Source organism: Heloderma suspectum, chromosome 3 (assembly GCF_057233095.1).
Source record: "Heloderma suspectum isolate Gila_16-S chromosome 3, 16-S_ref, whole genome shotgun sequence".
NCBI classification, from domain to species: domain Eukaryota; kingdom Metazoa; phylum Chordata; class Lepidosauria; order Squamata; family Helodermatidae; genus Heloderma; species Heloderma suspectum.
Window position 1 is genome coordinate 93,376,295 of NC_139460.1, and position 16,110 is coordinate 93,392,404.

Genomic DNA, 16,110 nt, shown 5'->3' on the forward strand with positions numbered 1-16,110 from the left:
CTGTAGTCTGCAGTATTTCAAAGAAGGTCTCCTTAAATCAAAGCCCATCGGGAAATCCTGTTTCAGGAAAATTTGATTCCACTGGTAACCACGTAATTAGACATGTATCTTTTTAATACCTCTATTTTTAAAATAATGTATGCTTCTAACGAAATTCATACACAAGATACTTCCCAATGGCAGCTCCTCCAGCCATCATAGCACAAATAAAGGAAGCTGAAAAGAAAGTATCTTGCACAACAGTACTGTCTAGTGTGAGTGTTTGGCCTGTGCTGCTAGTTCATTCAGTCCTTATGAAGGATTCTCAATCCAAAGAAACCTCCATGCAGAAACATCCTGAACAGTTTGTTATAGCCCAACGTATGGAATATACACCGGTCACATACTTCTGTTTTATTTCAGTGTTAACTCCCTTTAGAATCCTTTGATAATTTACTGATGCAGGAAGTTGGTCAATAACCTGTTAGTGGAAGAATTTCCCTTCCTTCCTCCTAAATACATCCAATTAGGGTGACATCTGATAGGGATTTTTCAGGATTAATTGAACCTTTGCAATTTAGGCAGATATTTTCTTGATATGTTTAGGTTCTGGTTTGGCAATCCATGACTTTACATTGCTTGCCACATATGCTCTAATCCTTAGACTCTTAGGGCTTCACATCATCACATGATGTGCACTTCCAAAGCAGAATTAGAAAGTGGTAATGTGCACATATAGGGACTGCGGTGGCTTGGTGGTTAAGACGCTGAACTGCGGACTGGAAGGTCAGCAGGTCAGCAGTTTGAGACCTGAGTGCTGCGTGACGGAGTGAGCTGCCGTCTTCAGTCCCAGCTTCTGCCAACCTAGCAGTTCGAAAGCAAGAAATTGCAAGTAGATAAATAGGTACCGCCTTGGCGGGAAAGGTAACAGCGTTCCGTGCACCTCGGTGTTCAGTCATGCCGGCCACATGACCACGGAAGCGTCTTCGGACAGCGCTGGCTCTTCGTCTTAGAAACGGGGATGAGCACCGCACCCTAGAGTCGGACATGACTGGTTGGGGACACCTTTACCTTTACCTTTAATGTGCACATATGCATGTATTATAAAGATCCAGGGAATATTTAGGCAAGTCATTTCTTAATTGTTAAGATACAGAACTACAAGTTGCTAGGAAATGAATACTTGAAGAGCTGATCACTAGGTTTGGCTGAATGGTCTAATTTATACTTTCTATGTAAAAGGTTTTGATTGCAAGTAAGTGTTAGCGCTGTGCAGCCGATTGCTTGTGTCCATGTACATTTGTTCCCAGCAGAGCACATCACGGTGAAGAATGTGTCTATGCTGACTTATTTTTAACACATTTTCTCATGATGGAATGAAAGCAGAAAAAGGCTTCAGTTTGGAACTTACTGCAAATGTATTTGCCAATGTAAAGGTCTGAACCAGCAGTTTGTTTATGCAGTTTCTCTCCAAAATGGACGTCTGTGGTTTGAAATAGTCTGGCACTGTGCAAGGTTGCAAAGTATAGCCATTTATAGCGCAACCCTATACATGTCTACTCAGAAGTAAGTCCCATTGAATCCTACAGTCAGGGCCAGAAATATTGGAACAACGATAACTGTTTTGGCAGTTGGCCTCTGTACACCACCACATTGAAGTTGAAAGGAAACACACCCAGATGGGAGCGAAGTCAGGACTTTCAGCTGTAATTCAAGGGGCTTGACAAAAGTGGGGCACTAACGATTCAGGAAGGACAGCCAGTGGCATACACACACACCTATCATTGGTGGCTCATAAGTAATGGAACGAATGGCTGACACGCAGCTGCACGGCCAGGTGTGGCCTGTTTCCTGGGTGCCCCATGACCAATCAAGCAGATAAAAGGCCTGGAGGTGGTTCTGAGTGTGACATTTGCATTTGGTAGCTGTTCACTGAAACTCCCAACATGAGGTCCCAAGAGGTGTCCATGTGAATGAAGGAGGCCATCATTAGGCTGAGGAAACAAAATAAACCATTCAGACAGATGGCAAAAACATTGGGAGTGGCCAATACAACAGTTTGGAACATCCTGAAAAAGAAGGAATTAACTGGCAAGCTCAGCAACAGCAAAAGGCCTGGAAGACCACAGGAGACAACTAAAGTGGATGACCACAGAATTGTGCTCATGGTGAAGAGGAACCCTTTCACAACATCTAGCCAGATCAAGAATGCTCTTGAGGAGGTAGGCATGTCATTGTCAACATCTACAGTCAAGAGACGGCTTTATGAATGTAACTACAGAGGCTTCACAAGAAGGTGCAAACCGCTGGTAATGCTCAAAAACAGACAGGCCAGATTAGCTTTTGCCAGCAAACACCTAAAAAGCCTGCCCAATTCTGGAATAAGATTCTTTGGACTGATGATACCAAGATTAACTTGTACCAGAATGATGGGAAGAGAAAAGTATGGCGAAGGAAAGGAACAGCTCATGATCCAAAGCATACTACATCATCTGTCAAACATGGTGGAGGCAGTGTTATGTCATGGGCATGTATGGCTGCCAATAGAACCGGGTCACTGGTGTTTACTGATGACCTGACTGCTGATAAAAGCAGCAAGATGAATTCTGAAGTGTATAGGGCTATACTTTCTGCTCAGATTCAGCTGAATGCTGCCACACTGATAGGATGCCACTTCATATGGCAGATGGAGAATGGCCCAAAACATACAGCAAAAGCTACCCAAGAGTTTCTCAAGGCAAAGAAGTAGGATGTTCTTGAATGGCCAAGTCAGTCACCTGATCTCAACCCAATGGAGCACGCTTTTCACTTACTGAAGACAAGACTGAAGGCAGAAAGACCCACAAACAAGCAGCAGCTGAAGGCAGCTGCAGTAAAGGCCTGGCAAAGCATCTCGAGGGTGGAATCTTAGCATTTGGTCATGTCCATGGGTTCCAGACTTCAGGTAGTCATTGACTGCAAAGGATTTTCATCCAGGTATTAAAGGTGATCCTTAAGTTTGAAATGATGTTGGTTTGTTCCATTACTTATGAGCCACCAACAATGTGTGTGTGTGTGTGTGTATGCCACTGGCTGTCCTTCCTGAATGGTTAGTGCCCCACTTTTGTCAAACCCCTTGAATTACAGCTGAAAGTCCTGACTTCGGTCCCATCTGGGTGTGTTTCCTTTCAACTTCAATGTGGTGATGTACAGAGGCCAACTGCCAAAACAGTTATCCTTGTTCCAATATTTCTGGCCCTGACTGTATATATGTTTAGACAGAAAAAAAGTCTTACAACTGGGAAATACTGCAAGTTGTATGCTTTTTTTCTGCCTAAACTTGCATAGGATTGCACCCTTAATTATTTTTTACATTAGTGAATCTACCACATCCAAAGGTACATTTCTAATACATAGACTGTAAAGAAAAAGAGTATAAAACCCCCGAATCTGCCATTGTTCAGGAGAGGCGTGGTTGCATCTGGATTGTTGTATGTGCACATACAACAGTACCCTTGATCCAATGGGACACGCTTTAAGTGCTCTGGCCAAGTACTTGATAGCGTTGTGGTGAGTATGTGTTGGGTAAAATTCAGGGAAAGGATTTTACTGTCCAGGACTTAGGTATGGGCACAGCTACCGTTGCTCTGTCATAGTCACTGTTGGTTTGGATATAAGACAGCAGACTTGGGCGTGGGTCTGGCTGACACTGCATCACCATTGCTTCAGTGGGCCATTTTGCGGCGGTTGGACCGATATGGAACTGAGCAGGCACTAACTGTATATTTAGTCATTTAATGCACCATATTTGGGTAACTAAGTTTCTGCCTTAAGAGGTGCGCAACCTCTTAAAGCCTCAGAAGACGAGTACAACTTCTAAAGGATTGTTGGTTTTGGGCTCTAATCTAAGAGGCGTGTAAACTCTTGAGATTCAGGGGGCTTGAAGCTCTTTGAGATTTCTTTGTAATTCAGTTTGTACTTAAGAGGTGTGTGTCCCCTTCAGTCTTAAGCTTCAGAGAGCCTGAAACTCTCTGAGATTTGTTTGTAACCAAGTTTGTGCCTGAGAGGTGTGTGACCTCTTCAGCCTCAGAGTGTGCAACTCTCTGGGGAGGTTCTACTTTTGCTTCTTTTTATTTCAATAAATCTCCATTTCTTTCATCTACATTGGTTGTGTGCGTGTTCTTCTCCACCTCATAAGATCCCGAACCTCTCAGCCTGATCAAGTGGGTGGTCCTGGGAAAAATTGAAATCCATATTTCACAACAGCATTACTTCTGATTCAGTCTTTATAACCTTACAAATGTATAATTGTACAGTGGTGGTGGTGGGTGCATTATTGGCAGGTAAGGGAAGACACATCATTGTCCTGATTCTAGTTGCTTCCCCTAATCCCATAGAAATCAACGGAGTTCTGCAATTGATTCAGCCAGATCATGCATAGATTCTAGTCTAGAATCAAGGCAGATTAATCTAGTCAGTGTCACTGCACTTCAAAAGAATTATATAAGAGCTTAATAATTAAAAAAATATGTTTTGAAACTGCTTCACCAGGCACAGATAGATGGTGTTGGACCGGGGCTCTTCTTTGGAGTCCTACAAATATTTGTAAAACGTCTTATCCAGAGACTATGGAGGTAAGGCCCTCCTCAACGAACACGAAAAACGAACACATACTTTCAGTATGACAATGATATTGTCAGCTCAGTCCTCCAGGAAATTGAGGTTTTGGTGAACAGAACAGAAGTGTAAGCTCTCTTTTTGAAACACGTTTCTGTTCTGACATACACGTTTCAACCTGTGCAGGATGTTTTGGGATATAATTCAGTAATTCAAAATTGATACTAAATCATGGGAATTCAGACGTAGAAAAGATCAATGTAGCCATTTGATTAGAAGATCTGACAAATAACTTTATAGATGGTTGCCTTCCATGGGTATGAACACACTGAATTAAATCATTTCTATTTCTCTCATGACAACATAATCTTTATTTGTTAAAAAGTACTCTTAAAGAATCTTGTGCAAGTACAAAATGTTCAAATGCAAGCAATTTTTTTTATTAGAATATTAGGAGCCATGAATTGTGATAATTCTTCATATTCATGAGGGCATTCAGAAATCCTTGCATTTAAAGTTTTAAAAACACATTTGCCATTATAAAAAGTACAACATAAAATTATATCCCACAAACAGCAACAAAAGGAAACAACATGGTTTCTGTATGTGTCTGATGCAAAACCAAAACTAATTAAAATCAAACAAAAATATAGTTGGAACAAGAATTATGTGAACAGTTATTTTTAGGGATGATTGCCAAATGTTTAAAAGAAAAACACCCTGCCCTGCTCTTATGGATCTAAGAGCAGCATGGTATGAATAAACCAGCAAAACAAAATTTCTCATCATGGAGATAATCATAATTAACTGCTAATGTTTGCACATCAAGATACTGTTATAGGCACAGCTGCAGTGGCAGGCAGAAAAGTTGGCAACCTTCCTGATCTTTTGGTTTAGAATGTGAAGAATGTCTTATGAAAAAGCCCTAAAATATTCTTTCAAAGGAACAAAAAACTCCCTAATCAGAGTGGCTGGACGCTGGGAGAAAATTCTGGTTCTACGGATGGTCTTTGCCAATTGTGATAAATCCATGTACAAGGATGAAGCAGAATATTTGCTGGAGAGGAAAAACAAACAAACAATGCTCTTGTAAAAAATACCCCCCCACACAAGATATGCCTGGATCTCACTCTTTCCTTTAAAATGTATTAATCAGCCCTTCGTTCACATTTTCATTTTGATCTATACAAGGAATTATTCTGTTCCACACAGCCTGTCCTCTTTCTCTTTGCCTTGAGAAATTTTTAAATGTCTCATTGTGCCATAGGTAGTTCTGCGATGATTAAGGTTGCCGCTATCTTGTTCACTGACAAAAGGCTGAGTTTTAAAGCCTCTATGGCAGGCAGAAATCCAACAGATTTTTCCTCCATCGCTGAACTGCCATGTGTAGCTCATTGTGTAGATGTGAAAAGCCCAGAGCTTCTGTTAGGAGAAAAATGGCAATGCAGCATTTGCTAAGGCTTTATGGGAAACCCTTGCTTCTTGCATCCCCTGGTTCTTTCTTCCTCTTACCCATCTTTGGAATGGAAGCTCCTGGGATAAGTGATCCAAGAAACAGGCTACTGGACTAGATAGGCCTTTGGTCTGATCCAGCATGGCTCTTCTTATGTTGAGTGTACAGAAATTAAGGGATGTACATATATGTGTGAACCAGCCCTTATTTTTCTAACCAAGCATCTCACAACATATACATCAGACAACTTGTACAAACTAAAAATAGGACTTGATTCTCCCATATCTGTAAACTGAAGGACAGGACCCTAACAGTATGTGCATTCAGTTTCAAGATGGGGTCCTCCCATTTTTCTATCACCTTAATTCAGGAATCATCATAAAAGAAAATACGTTCTTAGCATGAATTTTGAAAGGACCCTAAGCTTCCCTACACTATCTATTAAGGATTTGGGGGTTTCATGAAGCAATATTAACCCCAATGCAACATCCCAACACATGGCATTTTGTATGAGAGCATCCATGTTTTTAGAAGGCAGGCACCAGATATTTAAATAATTTGAAAATCATACCTACAATTATCAAATGAAAAAGTTCAAGTCTGAAAAAGGGAGCAGAGGCGAGGATGCAGGTGACTATTCACAAGCATGGAATGGAATATATTCACCATAGGAAAGTCCACTTCTAGGAAGACAATATTGCAGAGAGACAATGGGGGCTTCCAGATGGAGAAATCCTTCTTACAAATCAAAAGGACATAGGCACCTATGTTTCTGCCCCCAACCCCCTTTAATGGATATTTTTCTAGTAAGAAAAAAAGACAGAAGAAATGGTGGGAAAGAAGGTTAAGAATGGAAGATAATGTCATCTGGACTCCCTGTAAAATTCCGCAAATGAGGCAGAGCGACAGTACATTAAGGGTGCAATCCTATGCATGTTTAGACAGAAGAAAGTCCTACAAATCCCAGCATGGCTGGGGAATGCTGGGAGTTGTAGGACTCTCTTCTGTCTAAACATGCATAGGATTGCACCCTAAAAGCTCTATCTAGAAGCACCCAGCTTGTGGAACCAGGAAGTGTGATGAGATATTTAGATAGACTCAGAAATTTTGATTTCTCCTGTAAGCATTGACCCCAGGCAGTCTGGAAACTTCTTAATGATAGTAATTGCATTTATGATTAGTCAGCATTTCTATGACACTTTAGGGCACAATCCTATGCATGTTTAGACAGAGAAAAAGGCCTACAACTCCCAGCATTCCCCTAGCCAGCCTTGCTAGCTGGGGAATGCTGGGAGTTGTCTTTTCTGTGTCTAAACATGCATAGGATTGTGCCCTTAGTGTTCTAAGAGCTTTGCAAAAAACAAACAATAATTGAACTACAGTAGCACTGTAAGGTATGTCAGTACTTTGCCCCTTGGTGAGAGGGCTGTCCAGGGAAAATCAGTGAGCTATCTCCTAAGTAAATAGGAGGACAACCACTTAAGAACACTGCCCCATTTCTGAGCCTTTAACAGCAGAAAACTGTAGTGGCTGAAGCTTTTCCTAGCACAAAAGGTGGCTAAAGCTTCAACTTGGACATTTCTCTGTGTTGGGCTGCTAGTTCAAGACACAGTAAGAGGAGGCAACTCTAGGAGCAGGTGTTTTCAGAGTAGTGGCCTATGTGGTGAGCTCTTGGTGATGTAATCTCTCAGTGAGGCTGATTTTCATTATGTAATATGTTTCATTATAGTATTTGCTATTATGAAGAAGTAAAAAAAAATGGGTGTGGTGCATTTAAAACAGTAGAGTTGCCAGCTGTCCAGCTGGAGATTGTGCATGCCCCTCTACATTTTAAAAGCTCCGAAGGGGCAAGAGAGGTTGCTTTGGTGCTATTCCTCCACTGGTCCCTTCATGTACCCTCTTGCCCAATTTGCTGTGGGACAAAATTGGGGCCTGCTTGTTAAAGGAAGTGGAAGAAGTGGAGAGCCAGTGTGGTGTAGTGGCGAGAGTGTTGGACTGGGAGTTGGGAGATCCGGGTTCTAGTCCCCACTCAGCCACGGAAGCTCACTGGGTGACTTTGGGCCAGTCACAGACCCTCAGCCCAACCCACCTCACAGGGTTGTTGTGAGGATAAAATGGAGGAGGAGGAGGACTATGTACGCCGCCTTGGGTTCCTGAAGGAGGAAAAAAAGGCGGGATAGAAATGTAATTAATTAATTAATTAATTAGAAAAGGGTGGGTGAAGGAGCCAACTGAAGGAAGGAGTTGGAGGTGTAGTGGCTTGTGCAGTGGTGGAATTGCAATAGTGACAAATAGAATACAAAAAATAACTAGAGAACAGAGAGATTGCTCCCGCTGCAAATAGGGCTGGATCTACACTTACCGCCTTTTTTCGCTTCCAATGAGGTTTCACCATCCACCTTTCACACTACACAGTAGCCGCCTCGAACTGGAACCAGAATTTCCCACTTCTGTGCCCCCGCTTTCAATGCACTAATATCCCGGTATTTCCCCTTAATGTGCTCTGATTTTCCGCCTTCGCTACCGTATCCAGTCATAGTCCCCTCCCCCGCCTGTCCATATGCAGCAGTGTTTGTATTTCCCTCCTGTCCAATCACAGCTCTCGATGGCCCCATGTCTTCTTCTGGCTACCGACTGCATAGCTTCCTCAGCAGCCCGTTTCCCCAGCAACAAGCAAAGGGCTGGATGTGTGCATACTTGTCTGATCTCAGAAGCTAAGCGGGGTCGGTCAGCCCCAGTCAGTAGGTGGATGGGTGACCGCCTGGGAATCAGGCTTCCTGCACTGAGCAGGGGGTCGTTGTATCCCTTCAAATGAGATTAAGTCTTACCCCCTCCTATCCCCCGCTCCGGACGTTTTTTTTTAAAATTCAGGCGTTATCCTCGCAGAATCGGGGCTTCTCCGCAATGTTTTTTTTTTTCAAATTGAGGCATGATCTTCGAAGCTTCAAAGCTTCACAACTTCAAAGCTTTGAAGATCATGCCTCAATTAGAAAAAAAAATTGCGGAGAAGCCCCGATTCTGCGAGGATAACGCCTGAATTTTAAAAAAAACGTCCGGAGCGGGGGATAGGAGGGGATAAGACTTAATCACATTTGAAGGGATACAACAACCCCCTGCTCAATGCAGGAAGCCTGATTCCCAGGCGGTCGCCCATCCACCTACTGACTGGGGCCGACCCTGCTTAGCATCCGAGATCCGACAAGCGTGTGCAGGAAAACAGCACAGTGCTTGAGTGTGAACCGAGCTTGCACATTCGATGAAGCACTGCAACAGGGAAAATGGGTGAGTGTGAATAATCACGTTTTAATTCGAGAGCGTTTGACCTGACGGGACCAAATTCATTGCGATGGCGGGCGCAATGTAGATCGGCCCTAGGAATAGCAGGGAGAAGGTACAGCAAAGGGAAAGGAGGAAACAACTAATTAAAGGGCTGGTAGTTGGCAGACGTAGGATAATTGCTGAGTTGGTAAACATATGAGTAAATATTTGTTATTTTTATATCCCACCTTTTTTCCTCCAAGGAAACCAAGGCGGCTTACATGATCCTCCCCCTCTCCATTTTATCTTCACAACAACCCCATGAGATAGGTTAGGCTGAGAGTGAGTGACTGGCCCAAAGTCACCCACTGAGCCTCATGGCCAAGTGGAGACTTAAACCTGGATTTCCCCGGTCCCAGTCCAATAGTCTAACCACTACACCGCACTGTATTAGGTCTTGCCTGTGGAGATGGCATTGTGGAAACAGCACTATACTAAGAGTTGTCTGCCACAAATGTTCTACTTCTGCTCCCAGCTGATTGTGGAAGAGCAGTGCCTCAGCAAAAGGACCTAGAGTGAAGGCGAACCAAGTGAAATGGAACTTCCTAGAAAGTGGACATAGGTCTGCTGTGTTACACATACAAAATATGAATTATTAATACAGAAAATATTGTTTGGCTTTGCTGTCTGATCACTCTGTGTGTGTGTGTCTTATCATTATGGTTTTGTCTAAAATGATGCCTGGTTTAAACTAAGAGACATTAGGATTCACTCCCTTGGCAGATGAATACAAGGTGTAGTATGAAGGCAGAAGCCTTTTAAACTATAGGGCACACTGCCACCTTTCCTTCCACAGTCTGCTCGTTGTTTTTCTCCCTACACTTCTACTCTTACAGGCCCACTGCTTGGAGCTTGCTTGTAATGCAAGTTTGAAGAACATGTTTTTAAGAGCACTTTCCGGGGGGGGGGGGGGGTTAGAGCGGGGAAAATGGAGTATTATTTGTGAAAGTGAAAGAAAACTTTTCCCTACTTGTGTAATTGCGATATTCCACTATGGCAGTGTTATCTAGAGGTTATGTAGCAGAAAAGCAGGAAAGGAAAAGCTCTTTGTGTAGAGCTCGGATCTCAGTCTGTGATGAAACCAAAAGCAGATACAGTGATTAACAGCCTCATGTAGAAAAGCTTTTAGGCTTTCACAACTCTCTCTACACTGTCGGTACCTTTTAGTTTCTACAGGTCCCAAAATCACACATACCAAAATCTGATAAATTTGCTGTGGCAAACAAGTAATAACCTTCAAAGTAAAAGGGAGTTGGGGAAACCATAGAAACAGTGAAAAGCCTAATGATACTCAAACATAGAAAACAAAATTATTTGGAATTCTCAAATCATTCTCAAAATGATTTGGTTCAAAAAGAAGACGATACACCATGGCAAAGATTTCTGAGAAACAAGTTGCTCACCTGTTAACAGATGGGATGTTGCTCCAGATGTGAACTGCGTTCTGGATGATGTCACCATGTTGCTTATATCTGAGCACTGCTTCCGCCTTTTGAAGGGACAAAATCATACGAATATCTCAAGAGTTAGAACTAAACCTCCCAAGCAGTGCCAATAGCTTTTCATAAAGAATGCCAAAATTTTTCCAGAAACATCTCAGTGATTCAAGTCTGTGACAAGCTTTACATTTGGGGCTTTAAAGGTGATGACTAGCAATGGCTCAGAACAAACAAACAAACAAACTGGGGGCTAATGCAGATCAAACAATTTTGGAGTATCTTGCTCTGAGAGGTGGGCTCCTGTCGGCATCCTGGTTACAGAATTCTGCACCGGCTTTAGTTTCCAAACGCTATGCATAAGCAGCATCATACAGATCGGGGGGGACGACGACTGATGATCCTCCAGATGTTGTTGGACTGCAACTTCCATCATCCCTCACCATTGGTCATGCTGGCTAGGGCTGATGGGAACTGTAGTCCAACAACATTGGGAGGGCTACAAGTTGCCCATCCCTGATAAAGATTGTGTTGCAATAGTCTATGCCAGTGGTAGGCAACCTGGAGCCCTCCAGATGTTTTTGAGTACAACTCCCATAAGCCCTGACTATGCTGGCTGACATCTGGTGGGCACCAAGGTGCCTATCTCTGGCCTAAGCTGATGCAAGTCATGAGCAATGGACAGATCTGCCTTCTCCAGGAAAGGCCATCACCAGAGCACTAGCTGTAGCCGTGTCAAAGCGCCTCTGACAGTAGTTGCCAACTAGCAGTCCAGACCAGGAGCGAGGCTGCATTCAGAAGCACCCCCCTTCAGCCTCTAAACCTGGCTTTTCAGAAGGAGTACATAAGGCACGCTGTATAACCAGTCCTGGATTGGCTTTCCTACTAGCCAAAAGCACTTTTGTCTTTTCTACATGAACTCTTAAGCTTGTTATCCCACACCCAGTCCATCCCCACCCCTGGAAACCAATTCAATATCTCCGCTACCTTCTTGAAATGTGATGGAGAGATAAGCAATGCGTGAGTAGGGACAGAGGGCCACATATGCTGACCCTGCCCTTATATTCCAGTGCCTTCTGGTCCCAGCCCCTTAGTTCTGGCCTGGCCACATTGAGCAGCAAAGTCTGAACAGGAATTCTACTCACATTCACTTGACTGTGAGTAGAACACTCCACAGTGTTCATAATTAGTTCATGAGTTTCATGATCAGGACCCTGAGCAGGAGTAGATGTGGTAATGTTGGCACACTGGGATGTGTGCGCCCCATGCCCCTACTCATGGGTTGCCATACCGTTTCCATTGGGCTTAGCAACTGTAGAGCTGGGTGTTATCTGCATATGTATAGCACCACACTTCAAATCTCCCCTAGAGCTTTCATATAGGTGTTAACCATTCCCCAAGACAGAACCATTGGTCACTGGTCAATGGCCAAGGGGATGAACAGTAGTCACCCCAGCACCACCTTCTGGGACCTGCCCTCCAGATAGGACTGGAACCAGGAGAAAATAGTGCCTCTATTCCCATCTTAGGCAGGCAGCCCAGAAGGATTCCATGGTACCATGACAGTACTGAAAACTACTGAGAGGTCCAGCAGAATCATCAGGGATGCACGCCGTGATTGAGTTTCTGGCACAGGTTGTCCACCAGGGCAACCGAGGCAGTCCCAAAACCAAACCAAATGACAGACTGCAATGGATCCAGATAATCAGTATCATCCAAGAAGACATGGAGTTGGGCTGCCATCACACACTCAAGCACCTTACCCAAGAACAGATTCTCTGAAACAGGCTGATAGTTGTCAAGGTTGGAGGGGTGTAAAGAGATTTTTTCTCTCCTAAAGCTGCTTTTATCAGCCAGGACAGGCAAGGGCTGAAAAGTGTGTGATTAGTCTTATACCTCCAAGGATTCTGTCCACATCTTCAGGATGAACAAGCTGAAAAGTATCCATAGCAACATGGTAAGCAGTCTCATGTACATCTACTTGGAACATCTGAGGGCTGAGGGAAGTTTGTGCTTCTGGGTGCCAAAACGGGGAGAGACATCTGCAGCGGCAGTAGCCTGGACTACTGAAAGGGATTAGCCTCTGGCTGCTCTGAGAACAGTTGGAACATCTGAGGACTGTAAACACATGCTTGTAAACATATTAGGATGCTTCTAAACACCAGGATCTGCATCTACCACCAGGAGCCAAAACGGCAAGATACATCAGCAGCTGCAGCAGCCTGGATGAGGAACAACATCTCACACTATGAGGAACTAACATCTGGCTGCCGCATCAGCCTTTTCCTCTGAGAAATGGCATGAACCAGAGATGTAGAAGCAGAGTAGCAGCAGCTGGAACTTCTGAGGTCTGGGGAAAAATTTGTATACAATTTTGCCCATCCCTAATGTCTACTTTGTTATATTTTGAATGTATGGTAAGCCACTTCGAGACCACCTACTAACATTGGATAGTAGGTGGGTATAAATACTATATATACATACATATATACAGGTAGTGGAAGCACGTTTGCCACCACAGTCGCAAAACAATGCCATTTATAGACATATAAAGTGAAATTCTATATCACTGAAAATGGTAATTGTTTCTGCAGACAACATAATCTGTGCTACAGTCTGTTGCTATTGCAAATGGATCCATTGATCCATCTATATTAAACTAAGTCCAGATCTACACCTTGTGTTATATCAATACGATCCCATCATGGTGACACTACATCCCTCTTGCGCATTTATACTTGTAGCACACACAATGACATCTGTTGCTGTATTTTGGATAATACAGAATAAAAAGTGAGAAATAATGCTAGAAAAGTGGTATACAGAATGCATAATGTACCCCAACAGTTATCAGTGCACTTCAATACCGATAAAAAGTACGTGTAGATCTAGCCCAAGTTACTGTATGTACGTAAGCATCGTAAACCATTTTCTCATTGACTTCTGGAAAGCATCTTTTTTCCCACTTACCTGAAAAAAACGAGACGCTGTATCTCTGTCCTCTTCATCAAGAACTATATTGTCTAAAAACAGCCAGAAAAATGGCTTGTTGCTTCTTTCTGTGGGTCTCCCATACTGAAGTATGCGAAAGTACTGGTAAAAGTACCAGGCTAAAGCGAGTAGGGGGAGAAGTGAAAATCAGCCATCAGAAGATGGTCTCTGAAAATGTTTTGCACTAAGGGCACAATCCTATGCATGTTTAGGTAGAGAAAAAGTCCTATAACTCCCCGCATTTCCAAGCTAGCCATGCTGCCTGGGGAATGCTGGGAGTTGTAGGGCTTTTTTCTGCCTAACCATGTATAGGATTGTGCCCTAAAGCACCTTTCTCAGTTGCCTAAGACCTTATGAAATTTGAAATGAAATTGAACAATATTTTTGACCCTTTTAATCTGACATATAACATAATTTGGCAAGTTGTCACTTTATCTCTGTAATTCACATGTAAGAACCATGTACTAAATATTATTTATTGACTGGTACTATAGTAACGCAGAGTTAAACTTCCTCAAAGTTCTGCTCTGAAGACCAGTTCAGTCATATAGAAGCAGCAAGAGGGACAGGCATCTAACTCCTCAGCCATCAACATAAGTGACAGTAACCAAAGGGCTGTCCTCATAGGGGATTTGCTGTGAATTGGGAGCATTTCAAGGTCGTTCACAGCACATGACCAATTTTCAGCCGCCCGGGAGATTTCCAGTGGAAAAGCTGGATTTTCTGAAACTACTTTTATTCTGTTTTATTTCTTTAATTCCGGTTCTTCGTGCTACTGGTGCTGTGTGCCCCTGTCCTCTGCATTTCCTTTGGCATGATAACCCTGCCCAGTTATCTCATTGGTTGAGCAGCCCCTGCCAGGATGATGACATTCCATTCTACACCCCACACCAAACCTGGAAGTATCTTCCTCTGAAGTGCTGTGTGACCTGTGAAAACCATATTTTAAATGTATAGTACACTCAGCTTTTCTTGCTTCATGTGTCCCTGATGGACCAAAGCTGATTCCATGAAAATCTGGATGATACTCCAACGCGCTTCTTATTCCATTGTCATGAAGATCCTCCCCTCTAAGATGGCCACTTCTAGAAAAAGGGTGTCGGATGTGGATGGGGAGATCTCCCAGCTGAGCCACCAACTCACTAGGGCAGAGCTTTCCAAACTTTTCATGTTGGTGACACACTTTTTAGACATGCATCATTTCGTGACATGGTAATTCAGTTTTACTAGCAAACCGGAGGTTAAACTAACCCGTTTTAAGAGATACGGACACATACATAAATTGTAATAACGAAATGTATGGGGATACAACATATCTCATGAAAACCTTTCATTTATATTTGTAGAAATATATGATTTGTAAGATAATAACATACATTGTTGTCATTTATGAGTAACAGTATGTAAATATGTGCAAGAATTTAAAAAAGTTGAATAACACCAATAACTACTTACCATTTTAATGGGATGTATGAGGTTGATGGGATGAACACAGCTTTTCAGTATTTGGTGGAATATTAGATAAAGACACTCGCATTTTGTCATCAAGCATTTTTAAGCTTCCACGTTTCAGTGTCTTTAAGTTTGCCATCGTTGAAAAGGATACTTCACAAATGTATGTAGTAGAAAACTGCAGAAGAATTTTTAATGCTTTTTTAGCTATGTTTGGATGCATTTTTGAAATGCGAATCCAAAAGCTGTCTAAGTCACCCTGTTCATGCATCATTAACAGATTTCGATCATTTTTTATGTCAGCTAATTCTTCTTCAATAAGTGAAAAGTTCCTCATTGCAGTTGAAAGAAATGGATTTCTGATCCAATCATAGTCTTGGATTTCAACATTTGGGAAGTAATGATGAACTTTCTCTCCAAGCAATGTTAAATGGTCAACAATTAGTGAGCTGATATCACATTTTAGCTGGCACTCAGCAGTTTTGGAAAACATTTCAAAATTTCCTTCTTTCACTTTCCTTTTCCAAATTGCTATTTTGTCTCTCATAGCACAAATTTTATCTACCGCTGTTAAGATATTTTCTCCTTTTCCTTGCATACTGGTGTTTATTTTATTCAAATGTTCAAATATGTCAGCAAGATATGCCAATTTTGTGCACCAAAGTTTGCTTTGAATTAGATTGCAGAATTCATTTTGCTGATTTTCCTCAAAAAGTTTAAGCATCATTTCCCTCAATTCATATACACGACAAAGCACTCGACCTCTTGAGAGCCAACGAACTTCTGTGTGTAGTAGAAGCTTTTTAAACCTTGCCCCCATATCTTCACAAATATGAGCAAATAATATTGATTGAAGAGGTCTACTTTTAATGTAATTGACCATTT

The 16,110-nt window shown here is 42.5% G+C and overlaps 1 protein-coding gene across 4 annotated transcripts in view; it reads right to left on the reverse strand.

The window, feature by feature from the left end:
* Nucleotides 1–4,930: 4,930 nt before the first annotated feature.
* DNMT3L (DNA methyltransferase 3 like) overlaps nucleotides 4,931–16,110 on the reverse strand; it is a 39,077-nt gene continuing 27,897 nt past the window's right edge. For 2 of the 4 annotated variants that reach the window (XM_084843885.1, XM_084843882.1), the window contains 3 exons: nucleotides 13,753–13,892; nucleotides 10,750–10,835; nucleotides 4,996–5,997 (listed from right to left, as the gene is read on the reverse strand). In XM_084843885.1, the coding sequence (XP_084700011.1) occupies nucleotides 5,967–5,997; nucleotides 10,750–10,835; nucleotides 13,753–13,892 (257 nt within the window). In that variant the 3' untranslated portion in view covers nucleotides 4,996–5,966. Of the gene's footprint in view, nucleotides 5,998–10,749; nucleotides 10,836–13,752; nucleotides 13,893–16,110 lie in introns of all 4 variants that reach the window. The other 2 variants (XM_084843884.1, XM_084843883.1) reach the window with 2 other exon arrangements.